Source organism: Staurois parvus, unplaced genomic scaffold (assembly GCF_062004578.1).
Source record: "Staurois parvus isolate SC_StPar_1 unplaced genomic scaffold, SC_StPar_1.0 ptg000015l, whole genome shotgun sequence".
NCBI classification, from domain to species: Eukaryota; Metazoa; Chordata; class Amphibia; order Anura; family Ranidae; genus Staurois; species Staurois parvus.
In genome coordinates this window covers 2,365,549-2,387,662 of record NW_028317811.1, presented here as the reverse complement: position 1 = coordinate 2,387,662, position 22,114 = coordinate 2,365,549, and the positions used below count along the sequence as shown (strand labels likewise).

Here is a 22,114-nt window from a genome sequence, read left to right as displayed (position 1 = left end):
CCAGTGTGGCTCTGGGTTACCGCTTTTGGTACTGTAAATTAACTTCGAGTCACACTCAGGATTACCGCTAGGAAGGTTAAAAAAAGAAAATTCTATTCAAATATGTAATATGGAAACAATCAATAGTGATCAGATTTATAGGTAAAACCCTTTTAACCACTTGCCCTCCAGAGGATTTACCCCCCTTCCTGACCTGGCCATTTGTTTGTGTTAGGGTGCTGCGTTACTTTAACTGACAATTGCACGGTCATGCAATGTTGCACCCAAATTAAATTTATGTTCTTTTTTTCCCATGAATAGAGATTTCTTTCGGTGTTATTTGATGGCCTGTGCAGTTTTTATTTTTTGTGCTATAAAAAAATGGCCAACAATTTTGAGAAAAATAAAACAATATTTTTGACTTTTTGCTATTAGACATGTCCAGTAAAAAAATTTTAAAAATCTAATTTTGTCAGAAATTTAGGCCAAAATGTATTCTGCTACGTCTTTGCTAAAAAAAAATCCCAATACGTGTAAATTAATTGGTTTATGTGAAAGTTATAGTGTCTACAAATTGCGGCATATATACTGGGATTTTTTTTTTGTACTAGTAATGGCGGCAATCAGAGACTTATAGTGGGACTGACACTGGCGGGAACTGACTTGGTGCCACTGACATCCCCAGTGACACCAACACAGTGATCAGTGCTAACAAAAAGCACTGACACTGTGCTAACACAGTAACATACTGAAGCAGAGCATGATCCCCTCCCTTCGGAGACTGAGCCACAGGGCAGTATTCCAACATGATAACGACCCTAAACACACCTCCAAGACGACCTCTGCCTTACTAAAGAAGCTGAGGGTAAAGGTGATGGACTGGCCAAGCATGTTTCCAGACCTAAACCCTATTGAGCATCTGTGGGGCATCCTCAAACAGAAGGTGGAGGAGCGCAAGGTCTCTAACATCCACCAGCTCCGTGATGTCGTCATGGAGGAGTGAAAGAGGACTCCAGTGGCAACCTATGAAGCTCTGGTGAACTCCATGCCCAAGAGGGTTAAGGCAGTGCTGGAAAATAATGGTGGCCACATAAAATATTGACACTTTGGGCCCAATTTGGACATTTTCACTTAGGGGTGTACTCACTTTTGTTGCCATCAGTTTAGACATTAATGGTTGTGTTGAGTTATTTTGAGGGGACAGCAAATTTACACTGTTATACAAGCTGTACACTCACTACTTTACATTGTAGAAAAGTGTCATTTCTTCAGTGTTGTCACATGAAAAGATATGACAAAATATTTACAAAAATGTGAGGGGTGTACTCACTTCTGTGAGATACTGTATGTGAATGTATATCTATGTATGTTTTCACACTGAGGTGTTGCGCTTGTGTTGCTGTGAAAAAACTCCATGTTTGGGGAGTTAAAAAAATGCCCCAAAAACGACTCTTCCCATTGACATCAATGGAAAGCGCCTGCAAAACACCTCTGAGAAGCGTTTTTGGTGCAGTTTTAAGTCACGTGTCCTTTAAAAAAAACACGGCAAAAACACGGCAAAAAATCTGAGGCATTTGTGAGGCGTGTTTGCGGCGGATCAGTGTGAAAGTAGCCTAAACCTGTGCAGGTTGTAAAAAGGCAGCAGGCAAAATACATCATGAAAGGGTAATTACAGCAACCTATGCATTATCAAATCAAGTGGGGCAAGACCCGGAGTGGCCAGCCATGCTTCCCAAAGTTTCTCAAATTTACCTGGGCACCCATGATGTTAGTAAATTAAATGATCGTGTGGAAAGGATTACCTAGGAAGGGATTTCCAGATGACCCTGAAAATCCAAAAAGAGGAGCTTGAGACGATCTGGGAATTTCTGATAATCAGAAGGCTGAGGTAAGCCCTTTCCTTACATTTGATTTAACAGACTTCCTTGATCAGTAAGGCATTTTCAGGACAAAGGGTACCTATTTTACTACTGTTAATCAAACTGAATTGATTGGTGGTTATATGTTGTGTTGTCACTGTCTACTGTCCATTGGAGTGTTATAGATAAGAAAAGGAAGAATAGTGCTGGTTAACAAGTTATATGAAGCACACATCTGCTGTAATAGATCTAGAGACAAAAGGGTATAGGCACACGTAGAGAAGAGAGAAGACTGGCCAAGGTGTGGTTCTGCTTATATTGAGCCCCTAGATAAAAGGTTAAAGTGGTTGTAGCCATCCTCTCTTGCCCAATCCAAAGATGATCCATGAACTATGGGCTTTGGGATTTGTAGCATGCATAGAGCAGTGCACTGCTTGTTCTAAACAAAAAAGGAAGTGAGGGGGAAAAGGAAAGGTTCGGTAGGTGACAGGGGATATTACAAGGAGGCAGAAAAACACAGTAAATGAAACATTAGATTACAGAGCCACCAAGTAGGGCATACACTATATTGCCAAATGTATTGGGACACCCCTCCTAAATCATTGGATTCAGGTGTTCCAATCACCTCCATGGCCACAAGTGTATACAATCAAGCACTTAGGCATGCAGACTGCTTCTACAAACATTTGTGAAAGAATGGGTCGCTCTCAGGAGCTTAGTGAATTCAAGTGTAGTACTGTGATAGGTTGCCACCTGTGCAAAAAGTCCATCCGTGAAATCTCCTTGCCACTAAATATTCCACGGACAACTGTTAGTGGTATTATAACAAAGTGGAAGCAACTGGGAAAAATGGCAACTCAGCCATGAAGTGGTAGGCCACGTAAAATGACAGAGCGGGGTCAGCGCATGCTGAAGCGCACAGTGTGCAGAAGTCGTCAACTGTCTGCAGAGTCAATAGCTAAAGACTTCCAAAGTGGCCTTCAGATTAGCACAACAACAGTGCATAGAGAGCTTCATGGAATGGGTTTCAATGGCCAAGCAGCTGCATCCAATCCTTACATCACCAAGTGCAATGCAAAGCACTGGATTCAATGGTGTAAAGCACCCCACCACTGGACTCTAGATCAGTTCTCTGGAGTGACGAATCATGCTTCTCTGTCTGACAATCTGATGGACATGTCTGGGTTTGGCAGTTTCCGGGAGAATTGTACTTGTCTGACTGCATTGTGCCAAATGTAAAGTTTGGTGGAGGGGGGATTATGGTGTGGGTGTTTTTCAGGAGTTGGGCTTGGCTACTTAGTTCCAGGGAAGGGAACTCTTAAGGTGTCAGCATACCAACACATTTTGGACAATTTCATGCTCCCAACTTTGTGGGAACAGTTTGGGGATGGCTCCTTCCTGTTCTAACATGATTGTGCACCAGTGCACAAAGCAAGGTCCATAAAGACATAGATGACTGAGTTTGGGGTGGAGGATCTTGACTGGCCTGCACAGAGTCCTTACCTCAACCCGACAGAACACCTTTGGGATGAATTTTAGAGGAGAGCCAGGCCTTCTTGTCCAACATCAGTACTTGACATCACAAATGCGTTTCTGGAAGAACGATCAAACATTTCCATAGACACACTCCTAAACCTTGTGGACAGCCTTCCCAGAAGAGCTGTTTTAGCTGCAAAGGGTGGGCCAACTCCACATTGAACCCTACGGACTAAGACTGAGATGCCATTAAAGTTCATGTGCGTGTAAAGGCAGGCGTCCCAACACTTTTGGCAATATAGTGTATGTATGGATTATTTTTGGACTATAGGAAAATCATTTAGTGTCACTTTGAAAGACCACTTAGGCCCCTTCACATGGACTCTATCTGGTCTATACGGCAGGGGATTCATGAACAGATACCCTGCAGAGTCAGGACAAAATGGGACAGATGTCACTGTTCAGTTTTTTTGCTGCATTTTAAAACTGGTTCCATATTATTATTATTATTATTATTATACAGTGTTTATATAGCGCCAAAGGGTTTGCTCAGCGCTGTACATTAGCGAGGGGGACAGAACATGAGACAATACAATACACGAGGGGTTTGAGGGCCCTGCTCTTTCGAGCTCACAATCTAGGAATTGCATCTTTCTGGCTAGATGAAAATGGACTTGCGTCCATTTACATCAGGCTACTTCAGATCCATGGCATGACACGCGACAGTTTACATCTCCCTTCCCACAGACTTACTTGGAACTTCCAATCAGGTCCTTCTGAAATACTGGCAGATAAACCTGATCATACCTGGTCATGTGAAAGGGGCTTAAACCAAAAGCAAAAAAATAAATTGTTGCACAATTCACAAATTTCTGCATAAGGCTAAGTTCACACTAGCTTTGTTAGCAGGCCTTAGACAGGCATTTGGGAAGAGTTTTTAACACTCCTATGAAACGCTTCCCAAACACTTATGAAAATTCTACACATGGCAGCACACAGTGCTGTTCACACTGAAGCATTAGCATCGCGGTAAAATTGACGCCTCATGTCAAGTCAAGAGGAGTTGAAGCCTCCTTTCAAGCCTATGGTGATGCTCCTCAAACACCTGGCAGGCATTTGTGGGGCGTTTGCAAGGCGGTTGAGTGGCGTTTGCACAGCGTTAATACCAATAAACTTCATTATAGGCATTTGTGGTGCAGTTTTAATGCTTGGCAAGAGCATATCAAATGCCTCAAAAATGTGCATGGGAGCATTTGGGGAGTATTTGAGGAGCATTGGAAACGCTTTCCAAATGCCTGTCTAATGCCTGTTAAACTCTATAGGGGCATGTGGCAAGTGTTAGAAATTAGTCAAGTGTGAACGAGCCCTAACATCAGTTATACCTGCACAGAATAGAACTACTGCTCATAACATTTACTTAAGCACATTTATGTAATTTTGACAAGCAGAATATTGACTTATTAGCTGCTGTCTACCAAAACAGGTAAAGTATCAGCCTGAATTAAAGTGATTGTAAACCTCCAAGATGAAACATGAACAAAACATAACCTTCTATACTGTGCGCTTGCCTCACTCCAAAGCACAGTGTGATTTTTGTCTGCTATCTTCTTCCTTTGCTATCTGCATGAATCACAGTTATTCTCAACACCAGGCAATCTTGGGAGATGCCTCCTTCACCAAGCGCACAGCAGGTTATTGACAGCCCTGGCTGTGCATTTCTCCCTTTGAGATTGAGTACAGAAGAGTGTGCCTGTTCCCTCTACTCAAGTCTCAAATTACACTCAGCTCAGTGCTGTGCTGTGTATGACATCAGATCTCCTGCCTTCTGGAAGCTCAAAAATAGCCTTTGACGTTTGAACTTTAAATGGCTGTAGAGGAGAGAATATGGCAGATAAACAGGTACAACTTATGTGGGAGGATTTGTTTCATCTCTGTGTATCACCTGAGGCTAGTAACTCCAGTGTGTATATGTAAGGGTTTACAACCACTTTAAGGTCTAACCTGCGCATTTTCTTAGCCTTGGATACAGGTAAATAGGTAAACATTTTTTTCTGTCTGTGACCTCATTAGGGAGTTTGTTTTCTCACTTTCTGTCCCATGTGACACCAGGAAAGCAGACTGCCATCCCAATCAGCTTCAGCTGTGAAATTCCTTGCCCCTCCCCCAGCATCACGTTAAAAAGTGGTGGGGATGCTGGTGACATCATTGACCTAAAATGGCCTAATTTGGCCAGCAGCCTGCTATCTTATGACTGGTTCCCTTGGGTTCAAAACTGCCCATGTGTCATCAGCTCATGTTCAACAATTTCTAAAGTGGTTGAGACAAAGGGGTGATTTTGCAAAAGGCAAATAGACTGTGCACTTTGCTAGTGCAGTTATCAGCTTAGTAAATCAGATGAAGCTTCACTTTGTTAAGAATACCAAATCACATGCAAGGAAAATTTTTTAAAAAATTGCATTTTTGCTTGCATATGATTGGATGATGGAAGTCAGCAGAGCTTCCGTTTATTTACTAAGTTCTGGAGCAACTGCACTTGCAAAGTGCACAGTCTATTTGCCTTTAGTAAAACCATACCCTGAGATGCCACTTGTGTATTGATAGATAGGGCCCATTTAAACTTTGTCCTTGTGTTATGGTGCTCTACGTTAGCCTCTTGATGACAGTGTATTGTGCAAATGCCCCACATGGATGAAAAATATATTTGAAATATATTTTAAAAACATTCTTCCCAAATATATTGACATATATTTGAAATACTACAATTTTGGCCATATTCAATATATGTCAATATATCTTTCAATAAATATATATATATACTGTATGTTGAAATGTGTTTTTATTACAAAATATATGAAAAATATTTTTAAAAATACATTTTCACATATACTGTATTTCTTTAAAAGTACAAATCTACATTTCTGGAATGTATTTACAAATATATGTAAAAATATATATTAAAATTACTTTTTTATATGTTAAAAAAAATCTGAAGAATATATTTTTAAAATATATTCTTCAGATTTTTTTAACATATAAAAAAGTCATTTTAACATATATTTTACATATATTTGTAAATGAACTCCAAAAATGTAGATTTGTATTTTTAAAGACATGCAGTATATTTAAAATGTATTTAAAAATTTTTTTTCATATATTTTGTAATAAAAACGCATTTCAACATACAGTATATATATATATATATATATATATATATTGAAATATATTTTTAAATATATTGAATATGGCCAAAATTGTAGTATTTCAAATATATGTCAATATATTTGGGAAGAATATTTAAAAAATATATTTCAAATATATTTTTCTTCCATGTGGGGCGTCAGCAAGAAAGGTGGGCTTTAATGCTCAGCCGCTACACATATATGTTCATGGTGTCAGGAAGGTGTGTGCGGAGAGTGTGTTCACAACACTTTTCCAGCACACTGACCCAGTTGTCACTGACAGTTCCCAGTCAAAACTTCTGACTGGGAGCCAGCAAGATGGCCTTCCAATCATGTGACTGCTGTGAGAGCAAATTGCCGTGCTTGCATGGTACCGAAGCCATACCACCAGTGCTGTGACAAGGTCATCTAGAGCCGAGGGCGAACATGTCAAATTGTGCCATCCCCCCAAGATGTAGAAGCATTATGTGTCATCAAAAATTCCCTGTCCCCCCAAAAAAATCAAGCACTAATCTGCATGCTTACCCCCTAAACATAAAATGAAATCCTCTCTTCCCAGCACAACTCTTTGCCCCCTACCACAAATCTTCCCTCCCACCACCATATTACCTTTTCCAACACAAATCCCCAAATCCCTCCCTCCTAGCACAAATCCTCTTCCCCCCTTCCAACACAGATCCTCCCAACTCACCACTCCTAGCACACTCCCCAAATTTCCCCTCCTGCAACCATTCTTACTCCTGTCGTCCCCCCAAATTCCTCCTCCCAACACAAATCCACTCCTCCAATCTCCTTGTGGTGCCCCCCACCTCACATTATTATTATTATTATAATACAGTATTTATATAGCTCCAGAACACACGATACAACAGTGCCCAGAGCAGCCACCCCTCCTGCACACCCCTTGTCCTGGTCCTGCATACCACCTCCTGGGCATTAATGCTCACTTAAAGAACTGCTGGGAGATGGTGTGAAGGGGTTAAGGTAGTCTAATTTTGAAGGGATTGGCAGCTTACCCTAACACCCCAAAAACTGGACAAGCACTTTTTTTTTAACACAACACACTTCCAGGCATACCATGTGCATTGTGATGGGCTGCGGTGCATTGTCCATTGGCTGGCACTGTGTAATGTGTTGTGGTGCCATTCAAAATATATAGTACAGTAACAAATTGGATCGTGCTTTGCTGGGTTTTTTTTTGCCTTCCTCTGGATCAACGGTGGGTGTAGGATTATAACTTTTTTTTTCTATGGTTGAACTGGATGGACTTTTGTCTTTTTTCAGCCAGACTAACTATATAACTTATTGCAGTAAAACATGCATTATACTGCGTGTTACCATAACATGCCTATCGTAATGGGCCCTACATTATTTGGCATTTAAAGCTCTTTCAAAATCGCAATCCCAGAAGTACTTAACTGTGTCATTTTAGGAGGTATACACAGGGGCGGACTGACCATTCGAGCACTCGAGCACCGCCCGAGGGCCCAGGGTCAGTAGGGGGCCCCTACTGACCCTGGTACCTTTTTATAGGCTTTTTTGGGTGTGTTTTGAGTGTGGACAAGGACACAGGGGCCCCATGATCCCCTATTGCCCGGGGCCCCATGAGTTGTCAGTCCACCCCTGGGTATACACTTATGACATCAATTGTGTTTTTATTGTTATCCATTTAAATTGCTTTTTAGAGATCTGTTTTCAAATGAGAATCTATTTTTAGTGCCAAAAATCTAAATTCAACCTGCTTTCATTCAAAGTTCTATGACAATAAAATACGAAAACTCAAAGGGGTATGAGGAAAGGCGAATACTTCTAAGGCTCCATGCACACTGGGTGCTTTGATAACGGTGGTAATGTTAGCTGTGTAAAGTCACGCTAAAAACGCTTTTTTCAGCTTTTTTAGCATTAGCAAAAATTTTTACATTAGTAAAAATCCCCAAACCGTACTCTCTGCTCCTCGCAAGACCTTCTGCTCTCTAGCACCCTTGTCTCCTCCTCTCATGCTCTTCTCCAGGACTTCTCCAGAGCTTCCCCCATCCTCTGGAACTCTCTACCCCAATTTATCAGACTATCGCCTACTCTGCTCACTTTTAGGCGATCTCTGAAAACCTATCTCTTCAGGGAAGCCTATCCCGCCCTCTGCTAATAATGGAACCTTCTACTCTTCCTACCAGTCCATCCCCCACAGTTACTACCTTTTGTACCACTAGCCCCTCCCTCTTAGATTGTAAGCTCCAAGGAGCAGGGCCCTCCTTTCTCTCTTGTATTGAACTGTATTGTTGCTGTATTGTCTCCCGTTCTATTGTAAAGCGCTGAGCAAACTGTTGGCGCTATATAAATCCTGTATAATAATAATAATAATTAGCGTTTAGCAGCGTTTTCCCATGTTTTTCTGCGTTTTCCCACATTTTTCTGCATTTTCCCATGTTTTTCCATGTTTGCATTTTTAGCAGTTTTTTTTTACCAATGTTTATTTTTATTTTTTAAAAAATAAAAAAAAGATATTTTTTGGTCAAAAAAAGTCCAAACATGCCGGTTTACATCGTTTTACAGCGTTAGCTCATTTTTACAGCTAAAAAAACTCCTCTAGGAACCCACTTGTCTTGGGTTTTTTCCCAGCCAAAAAACGTCCCTACCAAAACCGTTGATTACAGTCTATGTGTGCATGGACACATAGGATAACATGCTGGGGGGTTTACTGGCTGTAGACAAAAATGTCAAAAACAGCCGCTGTAAAAACGTCCAGTGTGCATGATGACTTATAGGAATTGTAAAGAGAGTTTCTTGTGACAAGTTATACCAATGTCCTTCTATGTTCTTTGCACACATTCAAAAGAGCCAATGTTCAAGGATGACAGTGTAACAGACAGGCTGTGTTGTGCTGTGCATGGGGCAGAGGTTGTTTTGCTAGTTTTTCTATTGGGTTCTTTTCTCACTGATGAGTTACTTATCTGGCCCACATACCTGTTTTGCTTTTGCAATGATTTAATGATGATACACTTCCCTGCTTTCATAATACTTTGAGGATAAAGAAATGTCATTCATCCAGCAGAGTTTTTCTGATGTGCAACAAATGCTACAGATTTTGTTGCATCTAATTAGTCATTATTATTGTTCATTTATTAAAAAGTGCTGACAGGTATGAAGTGCAGGCACCAAGATGTACCGCATACCTGCAGCACCATTCAGTGTGACTGTCACTTTAAGGATACTGAACTATCACAACAGTCAATCATTTAAAGCCTAACTCTAGGCATATCTTCACTTTAAATAGTTTGTTTGGGCCAAGCTGGCCGAAAGAAACTATTTCCTGTACTAATTGATGCGCCAGCTGTCAGCGCTGTACAAACTGTAGCATCAGAGCTGTGTTACCGGCATTGGTACGGCTACTTCCGGAACACAACAGAGTCGGGCTTATGCAGAAATTCACTGGAAGCCTTGTATTTTTAATCAGGGAATAAATGGCTTCCTCTGATTGGCTGAGGTAGAGAGGCTGGCAGATGATGTCACAATTTTGATGATGTCAAAACAGCACAGCAATACAAAGCAGCTTGTCTCCCTAGTAAAACACACACATCACACACAGTAAAACACAACACAGTACACAGTTAACCCTTTGATCGCCTCAGATGTTAACCCCTTCCTGCCCAGTGTCATTAGTATAGTGTCAGTGCTTTTTATTAGCACTGATCACTATATTAGTGTCATTGGGATTGCAGTGGCAGTTAGTCAGTCCCCTCCCCCCCCCGTATCAGAATGCCCACCGCAGTACTGCTATAAGTCACTGATCGCTGCCATTACTAGTATGAAAATTCCAGTATATATACCGCAATTTGTAGATACTATAACTTTCACATAAACCAATTAATTTACATGTATTGGGATGGGTTTTTTTTAGCAAAGACATGTCGCAGAATACATTTTGGCATAAATTTATGATGTAATTTGACTTTTTAAATTTTTTTTTTACTGGACATGTTTTATAGCAAAAAGTAAAAAATATTGGGGTTTTTTTTCAAAATTGTCGGTCTTTTTTTGTTTATAGTGTAAAAAATAAAAAACACAGAGGCAATCAAATACCACCAAAAAAGCTCTATTTGTGGGAAAAAGAAGGACTTAAATTTAATTTGGGTGCAGCGCTACATGACCGCAAAATTGTCAGGTAAAGTAATGCAGTGCCATATCGCAAAAAATGGCCTGGTCAGGAAGGGGGGTAAATTCTCTGGAGCGTAAGTGGTTAAAGTAGTTGTAAACCTCAGACATAAAATATGAACAAAGTATATCCCTCTATAGTGTGTACCTGTCTCAATCCAGAGCACTAAGTGTCCATTTTATCTACTGTCGCATTCCTCAGATATCTGCATGAGTCACAACTTTTCCTGACACCAAGAGAAAAAAGGTGACAGGGAAGAAGCTCCAGCACACAGCCTGTGATTGACAGCCTCAGCTCTGCTCCTGTGTGCTGTGTAAAGGTGGACATGTCCCTTCCCTCCAATAAGCTATCAAAACTCTCTAGTGTGGAACTTCAGCTCCCCACTCCCTGATTTCTAAAAGCTCAGACAAGCTGTATAAATTGTGTACTTTGAACAGTTGTAGAGAAGAAAAGACTGCAGATAAACATGTACATCTTATGTAGGCGAATTTGTTTCATCTATCTGTATCACCTGAGGTCAGTCACTTCATTAGGTATATGTCAGGGTTTACAACCACCAAATGCAGGTTTTTGTGTGTTGACGATGAGTGCCCAAACATTATGGTCTGCTACAACACAGCATGCCCCAAAGCTTGACAGCATGTTGCATTAATGCGCATGTGCTAAGATAAGGCATAATGTAAATCAAGCCTAGAAGCTGCTGTAGGTATGTACTGTACATCTCAGTGTCTGAAAAAAATAGAAGTAATAATTACAATTAATAGTACTTACTTGGAACAGGCAGATCATTTTCATGTTCTTCTCTTTCCATTTGTTGGCACCATCCCTCCATCCTGTCTTTTTCTGCCTGCAGAAGCTTTAGAAACCAATGTCCATCTCTGTGACAAACTGACCTATGAACTGCTTCCAATGGATCTTCTGTAATGGAATCGATCCAAGGGTCTGGAGGAGGTAGTATGGAAGGATCAAAATCAGCATCAAAGTCCTCCTCCACTGCACAGGCGTGGTAATGATTGCCTGAGCCCTGGATGCTGACTGTGGAGGTACAAGCATCTCGGGAATACTGCTTGGTCAGTGGCCGACTATATTGAAATTCCTGTTCAGCCAGTTCCACTGGACATTCAAAATGCTCCCTGAGGTCCAGATCTGCTTGCACAGCAGCAGTAACACTGTTTGATCGGGTCAGTCTTCGCAACCTTTAATTAAGGGAAATCAGAAATCAGTTATTCAGCAGGTCTATAAACATAGGGTGTCTGTTAAAGTCAGAGCATCTATAATCAGTATAAATTCAAACAGCAATACAAACAGTGGAGAAGGGTTAGGACTTCTATCAGGGCAAGCCAGATTGCATTTCAAGTTAGTCTGTTTAGCATGGACAAGAGCTTTTGAATTTGTTAACTGGCTTTATTTTACCACTGTACCATATTTTGGCACCATATATATCCAAAATTACCCCTTTCCTTTTTAACTAAGTCTACACCCAGTTATATCACCATTAACTACTGCTCCACCATACTCTCCAGCTTTACCATCTTGCCCAATGTTTCCTTTCTCCCCCTTCAGCAGGGGTGTTAAACTCTTTTACAATGACACATCCCCAATGGATTGCCCAATACATCCTCAGAGTTTCTTTGTCAGACTGTCATCTTCATCACCATCAAGTTTATTAGGTACCAGCAGTACTGGGACAGATCCATCCAGTGCCCAGGGCTTGGAGGAGGAACTGCGTCACCTCCCCACTACTAAAACATGTTGTAGATTGGGTGTACAGCCCTGCAATCATTCTCTGCCCCCTTTGCTCTGCTGCGGCCAGGGCAGCTGACCCTCCTACCCACCCCTTGTTCTGGCCCTGGGTACCAGTATGACTTTAAAAGATATCAATAACTAGATTTGCACAATGATAGCTAGTAACAAAATAGCTGAAATAAATACCACAAGGACTTTATCATATTTATTTATAAAAAAAAGTGGTAAATCTCAAATATACAAGCTAGCCGCAACTAGTGTGTAGTTGTTGAGTTTGTGAAATCAAAAATGGAATGCAGACAATGTTACTTGCTTGTTCAGGTGACAACTGTCTACAGAGAAGGGAATTTTCCTCATTTTGCAGAATAACACAGACGTTGTGTACAAAATATGCCTAGCATAAAAAAACATGGAATTTTCCTATGTGACATATTTTCCTTTTGGGAATATACACTATGTGCATTTGGCCAGACTTAAATCTTGGGGGACCCAAGGCGCTTCAGGTTTGGGGGGGGGGCCCTCATACATGGAGTTGGTTTACATTCTCAATGACAGTCACACATTTTCAAATGCATGACACACCATCATTCTGAGGTCACCTGTACACGCACACGCAGCCATTGTCCACCTACCTTAAAAGTGTAAGCTCTCTATGTGTGGTTCACTTGAGCTGACAAACTTCATTTTTGAAACTAATATAATATACCAGTCCAGAGTAAAAAACTTTTACAGAGGATGACCGGCAAAATATTACTTCCCAAGATACATTTAAGAAAAGAAAGTAATTTTTTAATAATATGTATTTTATATTATTTTATTATTTATTTTGTATTATTTGATACACTTTTATTTATATGACTTTTCTATTGAGGGGAGCCTCTTCTGTCAGGGGGCCCAGGGCAGTTTTCCTTTTTGCCCCTTATAAATCCAGCGCTATGCATGCACATACAGAGGTGTACAGCCACTCACTTCTAGGGCCATCTGTACACCCCACCTGCAGCTACCAGAACACGGAAACAAAAGCGGTTTTTTACACTAGACAAGTGATTCTCAACCTTTTTAAACCAGAGGAACCCCCAAAATAGTTTTCAGGTCTCAGGGAACCCTTACTTAAGCCAACTTTAGGTGGTTAATGGCACAAATTCCCTTTGTGTTGGCGTTCAATGCAACCCTTACAGTGGTGACCAGAATACCACCCTTACAGGCAGCTTATAAGGTAACTGGTGGCTTTGCAAAGTGGTGCAGGCCCTGGAACCATACAGGCACCATCAAATGAGAGGTCAATGAACCACAGCTCAAGGAACCCCTAGCAACCTCTGGAGGAACCACCAAAATAGTTTTCAGGTCTCAGTGAACCCTTACTTAAGCCAACTTTAGGTGGTTAATGGCACAAATTCCCTTTGTGTTGGTGTTCAATGCAACCCTTACAGTGGTGACCAGAATACCACCCTTACAGGCAGCTTATAAGGTAACTGGTGGCTTTGCAAAGTGGTGCAGGCCCTGGAACCATACAGTCACCAACAAATGAGAGGTCAATGAACCACAGCTCAAGGAACCCCTAGCAACCTCTGGAGGAACCCTAGGGTTCTATGGAACACTGGTTGAAAATGGCTGCACTGGGCTAAAACATCAGTCTGCATGTATCCTAAAGGCCCATTGCACACAGGGCTGTCCAGCTGCAGTTCATCCCCACCAGAATTTTAGTGATCCTCATCCCTGAATGGACAGCACCCTAATTGCCAATACCACTCTATACAGCATTGAGCCCTGTCCAGCCATAGACTTTGACAATTTGCCTGCAATGGGACTGGATGCTGCACCTGTCCCTCTTGGGTGCACTAAAATGCCAGGAGGGACACACTGCAGGTGGACAACCCCATGTGCATGTAGCCTTAACCACAAATACAGAGTAACAGGTTTTGGCAATGTCTTTCTAAACCTTGTAAACTAGTTTTACAGTTGAGACCTCTAAGTTGTACACGCTGTGGAACCTAAGGGGTTAATCCTTCGCATTGTGTAAAAATGCTGTCTGATCCTGACTTCTCTTATCCTCCCCTTCTTCCAGTGCCCCCCTCTTATCTCTTGATTAGAAATATTGTGTGGAGACACTCTGCACATGCTCAGTTTGGTGTGTATTGCTCTTTTTTCCTTTGAGAGGGTGCATGTGATCAGCACAGGGCCAATCGGCACTATCCAGACTGAGGTCACGGGATCTGCATCCTCCTAGAGTAGAAAGATGTAATGTTTACTGGTTTCACGGGACTTAAACGATTTCAACATTGCTTCTTCCAAATCGTAAACAAGGTGGCAGCTTTTAATGACTGCATTATACTATTACACCATCTATGTGAAGCTCCTGCGAGGTATTGAAAGTAGATCAAATATTTACTATTCAAGCCTGAACCTGCTGAACATAATACAAACAGCATTCTCCAAACCGCAAGCGTTACAGAATGTGCCGTGCACTTATCAGCATTCGGCTCCCCTGTGCTCAGTGCTTTTCAAATGTATCCAAAGTTCCTGGCTGTATGGAGGAACATTGACAAGAAGTGACATCACAACTGTCTACACCAGCTAGAACTGTGCAGTGTTTGCATTCCTCTTTTTGATAACGCAGGTCTTTCACTAACAGATAAATCCATTTAAACATTTGAAGGCGTGGGAACATGGGTATAGGCAATCCACATGCTTCAGTGTAACCTGACCCACTGCTTTCATAGTCTCTGAGCTCATTAAAGTGACAGTGTTCCAAACGTCTCACATCAATAAACGTCCAAAACATACACATGGGCTTTGATGTAGAAGACATGAGGAAGAGAATCAGGTAATGCATGTCGTAATCTTTGTCTTAGTCTTACTATACTGTTGTGTGTGCCACTTAAATAATATAAAAATGTTACTAAACCCACAATGGTAAAATTAGTATGTATATGAAGTAAAGCATGCTGGTTATACTCACTGTAGAACCTAAGGGGTTAATCCTCTGCATTGTGTAAAAATGCTGTTTGATCCTGACTTCTCTTATCCTCCCCTTCTTCCAGTGCCCCCCTCTTATCTCCTGATTAGACGTACTCTGTGGATACACTCTGCATATGCTCAGTTTGGTGTGTATTGCTAGAAAGGTTTTTTTTCTTGAGAGGGTGCATGTGATCAGCACACGGCCGTTCAGCACTGTCCAAACAGAGGTCAGGGGTTCTACATCCTCCTAGAGCAGAAAGAAAACTCCTTCCACCAGCTTTATCCTTACAGTGTTACTAAACCCAGGACTCTGCATTCACTATATATGTTCTCCCACAGTGCACAGAACATGGAAATGCAATTATTTTAGTAAATATAAACTGCTAAATACCTTTTCTCATCAGCAGTTAGAGCAGTCTTGTGACTTCAGCAGCAGATCACTGGTTAAAGCTTGTAGGAGGAGTTTTACTTCTACTCTAGGAGGATGAAAAAACCCTGACCTTTTGCCTGTACAGTGCTTATTCGCCCTGTGCTGAGCACATGCACTCTCCCAAGAAAAAAAAACCTCTAGCAATACACACTAAACTGAGCATGTACATGTGACTATGAGTTTAGACTGTCTTATCAGGTGGAAATTTGAACAAGAGGAGGGGCAGAGAAAACAGGACCAAGCAGCAGAGGATTAACCCCTTAGGTTCCACAGTGAGTATAAAAAGCATGCTTTACTGCATATACAGACTGATTTTACTGTTGTGGGTTTAGTAACACTTTAAGCCTCTCTCCACACAGCCAGGCAACAGGTATTTTTGTTCACACTAATTTACATCCAGAGACAATGACCAGTCAATGGGCTTGGTTTTGTTATTTTATTAGGAGAAATCAGCTTGGATAGGGAAATAGGGATTATGGAATGCCCATTTTGGCTTGAATCAGTGGAAGTGGACACTTCCCTCCTATGTACAAAGGCAGATCCTGGATTGGTCTTTTCCTGAAAGCCGTCAGTCGTTGCGGAAAAATAGCAAGTGCCCTATAAGGGTAAGGAACTAGCAGCCCCCTCAAAAATCACTTTACTTCTTGTACCTACATGCAGAGACGTCTTCTCTCCCCTGTAGAGCTGCTCCTAGCTACACAGCCTGCAAGCACTATCAGCCCTCCTGGCTTCTGGGAAGATCTCCCGAGACATGGATTAAGGATTGAGCCTAGTGCTGTCCTTAATAAGCTTGCTACATGTGGCAGTCTTTCCCCTTGTAGATCCCCCTGCTGCTCCAGGCTTTGATCCATTCATGGCTCTCTGCTAAATGTATCCTCCTGAGCCAGCCCAAGCCCAGCCTGGAGGCTGCCCCCCCCCAAGACCTAGGGCCCCCCCAAGACCTAGGGGACCCCTCCTAGGCACCAAAAGTCTCCTCAGCACTCCATCTTCCACCGGGCCCCTCTGTCAGCCTGACAATCCCATGTTAATAGGCCAGTCCACCACTCTACCAGGGCCTCCAAACCTGGAATTGGCCAGACCCTCCAATGAATATGCAGATTAGGCCTCCACCCCTTCCTGCTTACTGACTTCTGAAAGGTTCTATGTTCTTCGAAGTCACAAGGAGGCAATAGAGCCACAACCTGTAGAGTCAACCAGCTGACCTGCAAAAACCCAACTTTAATTACTCACAAAACTACCATGAGTCCCGGTTGGGTCTGTCACATGTACCAACATCATATAGCTAGTACAGCGAGCTCTAGAGCTCTTCATTTTTTTCTAGTTTTTTTTCGCTGAAAGAAAAAAAATGCCAGTGTATACCAAACATAAGAATGTGGAAGGACAGTACATTTGTGAACCTCCTTGGGGGGAAACATGCCTGATGAAGGGGGTCCCAAAACAATTAGGGAATTCAATAATACTGCTGTGCAACATTTCTGCTAAATACCTTTTCTCATCAGCAGTTAGAGCAGTCTTGTGGCTTCTATCAGTGTTCAGCAGAGCTTCACCTTCTCTATTTGTCCTGTTTACTATTATTATTGAAAGTGAAAGTAAACCCCCCCCAACATTTTTGGTTGTCCCAAGAAATGTTCCAATGGGGAACCTCCTGGTGACCTGGGAGTTCCCAAGGAATTCCCTTAATTTGCAGGGATTTTCTTTTCCATTCTGTTTGGCTATGGGATGGGAAGTGAAGGGAAATCTCCGCACAGATGGTGAAAAAGAAATCTGACGGGTTATAACCATCCCTTGCTCTATCAAAAATGAAAAAAAAAAGGTTTGCCTATAGTTCTACTTTTAATGGTGAGTTGAAGTTCGATATTAGGTTTAATTATAATTATGTGTTTAGTACTTTGGTTTCATTTCCACGTTGTATTGCAAATATTTCCAGCCTAAACTTGAACAATCTTGAAGTCTGTAAACTTACTTTGTGAAGATCTCCACACATTTAATGCCTTGAATTCTGTGACATGTATTCACTATGCCCTGTGAGTTGGCACTGCTGTGTCACAGAATTCATAGAGCAGGTCCGGACTGGGATAAAAAATAGGCTCAGGCATTTTAGATGAACAGCCAATTTGCAAGGGCATTCGCGGGGGCAGTTGGTGACGGAATATTTACGGAGTCGGTCCTCCGCACTGTAATATAAAGGGGACTGCACTGTCTGTCTCCTAGATTGTAAGCTCCGAGAAGCAGGGCCCTCCTATCCCTCTTGTATTGAACTGTACTGTTGCTCTATTGTCTCCCGTTATATTGTAAAGCGCTGAGCAAACTGTTGGCGCTATATAAATCCTGTATAATAATAATAATAAAGGGGCACTGTATTGATTCCCCTTTATATCACAGTGCCCCTACACAGTGCCCCTAGAAATCTAATCACAGTGCCCCCTATATATTCAAAGAGATGGCCCAATCCAGCAAAGAGACATCCCCATCCAGCAAAGAGACAAAAGAGACATCGCAATCCAGCAAAGAGACATCCCCATATAGCAAAGAGACATTCCCATCCAGCAAAGAGACATTCCAATCCACAGAGAGACAGGATGTCTCTTTGCTAGACAGATATGTCTCTTTGCTCGATGGGGATGTCCCTTCTTGGACTGGGCTGTGTCTTTGCTGGATTGGGATTTCTCTTTGCTGGACCCAACTGAGCAAAGAGACAGCCCAGTCCAGCAAGGAGACATCCCCGTCCAGCAAAGAGACAGCCCATCCAGCAAAGAGACAGCCATCCAGAAAAGAGACAGCTCAACCAGCAAAAAGACAGCCCGTCCAGCAAAGAGACAGCTCAACCAGCAAAGAGACAGATTGTCCAGCAAAGAGACAGCCCATCCAGCAAAGACACAGCCCATCCAGCAAAGAGACAGCTCAACCAGCAAAGAGACAGCTCGTCCAGCAAAGAGACAGCCCACCCAGCAAACAGACAGCTCATCCAGCAAACAGACAGCCCATCCAGCAAAGAGACAGCCCATCCAGCAAAGAGACAGCTCAACCAGCAAACAGACAGCCTGTCCAGCAAAGAGACAGCTCATCCAGCAAAGAGACAGCTCGTCCAGCAAAGAGACAGCCCATACAGCAAAAAGACAGCCCATACAGCAAAGAGACAGCCCATCCAGTAAAGAGACAGCTCATCAAGCAAAGAGACAGCTTGTCCAGCAAAAAGACAGCCCGTCCAGCAAAGAGACAGCTCGTCCAGAAAAAAGACAGCCCATCCAGCAAAGAGACAGCCCATCCAGCAAAGAGATAGCTCATCCAGCAAAGAGACAGCCCGTCCAGCAAAGAGACAGCCCGTCCAGCAAAGAGACAGCCCGTCCAGCAAAGAGACAGCTCGTCCAGCAAAGAGACAGCCCATCCAGCAAAGCGACAGCTCAATCAGCAAAGAGACAGCCCGTTCAGCAAAGAGACAGCCCGTTCAGCAAAGAGACAGCCCATCCAGCAAAGAGACAGCCCATCCAGCAAAGAGACAGCTTGTCCAGCAAAGAGAGAGCCCATCCAGCAAAGAGGATAGAACAAGTAGGTGCTTCTAAGGGCATTATATCCAGAAGAATCTTTAATAATGACGGTTAGAAACACTTACAAACTTTTAGTTAAAACAGGCTCAATAGAATTTTCAGAGTGCAGAGGCTCAATTCTCCATGCGAGAACCAGCTGTGCCAGCCAGCAGCTGCACTGGGAGCTGAGGATCAGTTGTCCAAGATGGCCGCCACAAGTTCCGAGATCGCTGGAACGCACGCTGGAGCGCACACTGTCCAGGAGACCGCAACCGGAAGTGGAAGGGGTTAGGAACGGGCATGGAACAGTGATGTGTTTTGTAGCATGCGCACAGCTCCTTCTTCAAGACCAATCGGTTGTTTGCGTGATCATGGTGCAATTGAAATAAATTGCACCTGAAAATGCGATTCTGCATTTTCACACTTTTACAGAGCGTTTTCAAATCATGGCGATTCTGCCAGTGATTTGAAAAAACCTAGTGTGAATAAGGAAATACTGGTATTCATTTCTCTTAAAATTTATGGTTAATTTTATTTTTTGTTGGGATAACCAGGGGTGGACTGACCATTTGGAAACTCGGGCACTGTCTGAGGGCCCGGGGTCAGTAGGGGGCCCCATGAGATGCCCGTGGTACCTTTTTCATAGGCTTTTTTGAGTTTGGGCAGGGACACGGGGGCCCCATGATCCCCTATTGCCTGGGGGCCCCATGAGTTGTCAGTCCGCCCCTGAGGATAACCCAGTTTTTAGGCTGTTCATTAGTTAAAAGTTTAATTGGCACATGTGCCTTATTATCGATACTTTTTTAATTTACTGCTTATCCTAAATGTATATTAGTATATTATATTAATATCTATATCTACAGTAAATCTATATATAGTGTAGCACAAAACTACACTATAAAAGGAAACTTGTCTCACTGACGTCTTGTTTGCACTGGACCTTTTAGCCATCCCCAGACTCCATTCACAGACTGACATTCCCCCAGTGAACTTATGATGACACAAAGCACACTTCTGCCCTTCCTGAAACCTTCAGAACTGCTGCATTTACTGCCTATATGATCACATTCCTTACTGCTACTAGTCTTCCTTTGCCCTGCACAAAGAGTTCCCTCTCTCTTCATTTTCCAGTGTATCTCTTTTAAAACATTTCTTTTGTAAACCATGTACTCCTTGTATTAGTTAATATGTTGTATATACTGTTTACTTTGTTATAGTTCTGTTTAATTTTCTTTGATACATATCCTAGTACATTTTCCATTTCCACATGTTGCTGTTTCCAACTCTAATTGAAGAATCATCTTCCATTGAAAAGAATCCTTTGATCTCCAGCCCAGGGTTCTTTCTGCTGTTTATATATGAGACAATAGTCATTTCTAATATACAGTACTAGGTAAAGCAGTATTATAATAATTATGTATTGTGCGTACACATCAAATCCTGAGATCAAATTAGTTTGTCAGATGCCTATTTATATTATTATCACTGTTATTATTATTGTTATTACTAGTATTTTATCTCATCTGTTACACATTTACACTAAAGTCATTGTAGGCTGTATTCAGGCATGGACTGCCCACAGGGCACACTGGGCATTTGCCTGGTGGGCCAGGGCCGCACATCCTAACATGAGCTGGCTAATATGACAGAGACAATGATTTGGTGGTGTGCTGGTGATGTGATCAAAGCATTAACACTGTCCCCGGCATGGATCTGGTACTTGAAAAAGAGCAAGGAGATAGGGAAACCCAATCCCTGGGGTGTAGAGCTGTGAGCACCAGACATCCCCAACACTGAAGTGAGCCCCCAGTACCAAGACATTACACTGAACCGCACTGCTGAACTTTACAGTGCATCCAGAAAGCATTCACAGCACTTAACTTTTGCCACATTTTGTTATGTTATAACCTTACTCCAAAATGGATTAAATTAATTTTTACCTCAACATTCTACAAACAATACCCCACAAAGACAAGAAGTTAATTTTGAAATCCTTGCAATTTATTAAAAATTAAAAATAAAATGTACATAAGTATTTACAGGCTTTGCTCAATACTTTGTTGAAGCACGTTTAGCACCAATTACAGTCTCAAATCGTTTTGAGTATAATTCTACAAGCTTGGCACACCTATATTTGGGTAATTTCTCCCATTCTTCTTTGCAGTACCTCTCAAGCTCCATCAGGTTGGATGGGGAGCTTCAGTGCACAGCCATTTTCAGATCTCTCCAGTGAAGTTCAATTGGGTTCAAGTCTGGGCTCCGGCGGCATTCACAGAGTTGGCCCATAGCCACTCCTTTGTTTTGTGGGCTGTGTGCTTAGGGTCGTTGTCCTGTTGAAAGATGAACAGTCACCCCAGTCTAAGGTCCAGAGCGCTCTGGAACAGGTTTTCATCAAGGATGTCTCTGTACATTGTTGCATTCATCTTTTCTTCGATCCTGTCTAGTCTTCCAGTTCCTGCTGCTGAAAGACATCCCCACAGCATGATGCTGCCACCACCATGCTTCACTGTAGGGATGGTATTGACCAGGTGGTGAACGGTGCCTGGTTTCCTCCATTGGCATTCAGGCCACAGAGTTCAATCTTTGTTTCATCAAACCAGAGAGTTTTGTTTCTCATGAGAATCCCTAAGGAGCCTTTTGGCAAACTCCAGGTGGGCCGCCATTTGCCTTTTACTGAGGAATGGCTTCCGTCTGGCCAGTCTACCCTCAGGCCTGATTGGTGGAGCGCTGCAGAGATGGTTGTTCTTCTGGAAGGTTCTCCTCTCTCCACAGAGAAATGCTGGAGTTCTTTCAGAGTGACCATCGGGTGCTTG

At 42.3% G+C, this 22,114-nt stretch overlaps 1 protein-coding gene and 1 long non-coding RNA gene across 5 annotated transcripts in view; one reads left to right on the top strand and one right to left on the bottom strand.

The window, feature by feature from the left end:
* DLGAP1 (DLG associated protein 1) overlaps positions 1 to 22,114 on the bottom strand; it is a 774,858-nt gene that overhangs the window by 64,645 nt on the left and 688,099 nt on the right. For all 4 annotated transcript variants that reach the window (XM_089678097.1, XM_089678117.1, XM_089678128.1 and 1 more), the window contains one exon: positions 11,415 to 11,839. In XM_089678097.1, the coding sequence (XP_089534223.1) occupies positions 11,415 to 11,839 (425 nt within the window). The remainder of the gene's footprint in view (positions 1 to 11,414; positions 11,840 to 22,114) is intronic.
* LOC149473429 (uncharacterized) overlaps positions 15,103 to 22,114 on the top strand; it is a 32,439-nt gene continuing 25,427 nt past the window's right edge. The window contains exon 1 of the long non-coding RNA XR_016312826.1: positions 15,103 to 15,213. This is a non-coding gene — a long non-coding RNA (uncharacterized LOC149473429). The remainder of the gene's footprint in view (positions 15,214 to 22,114) is intronic.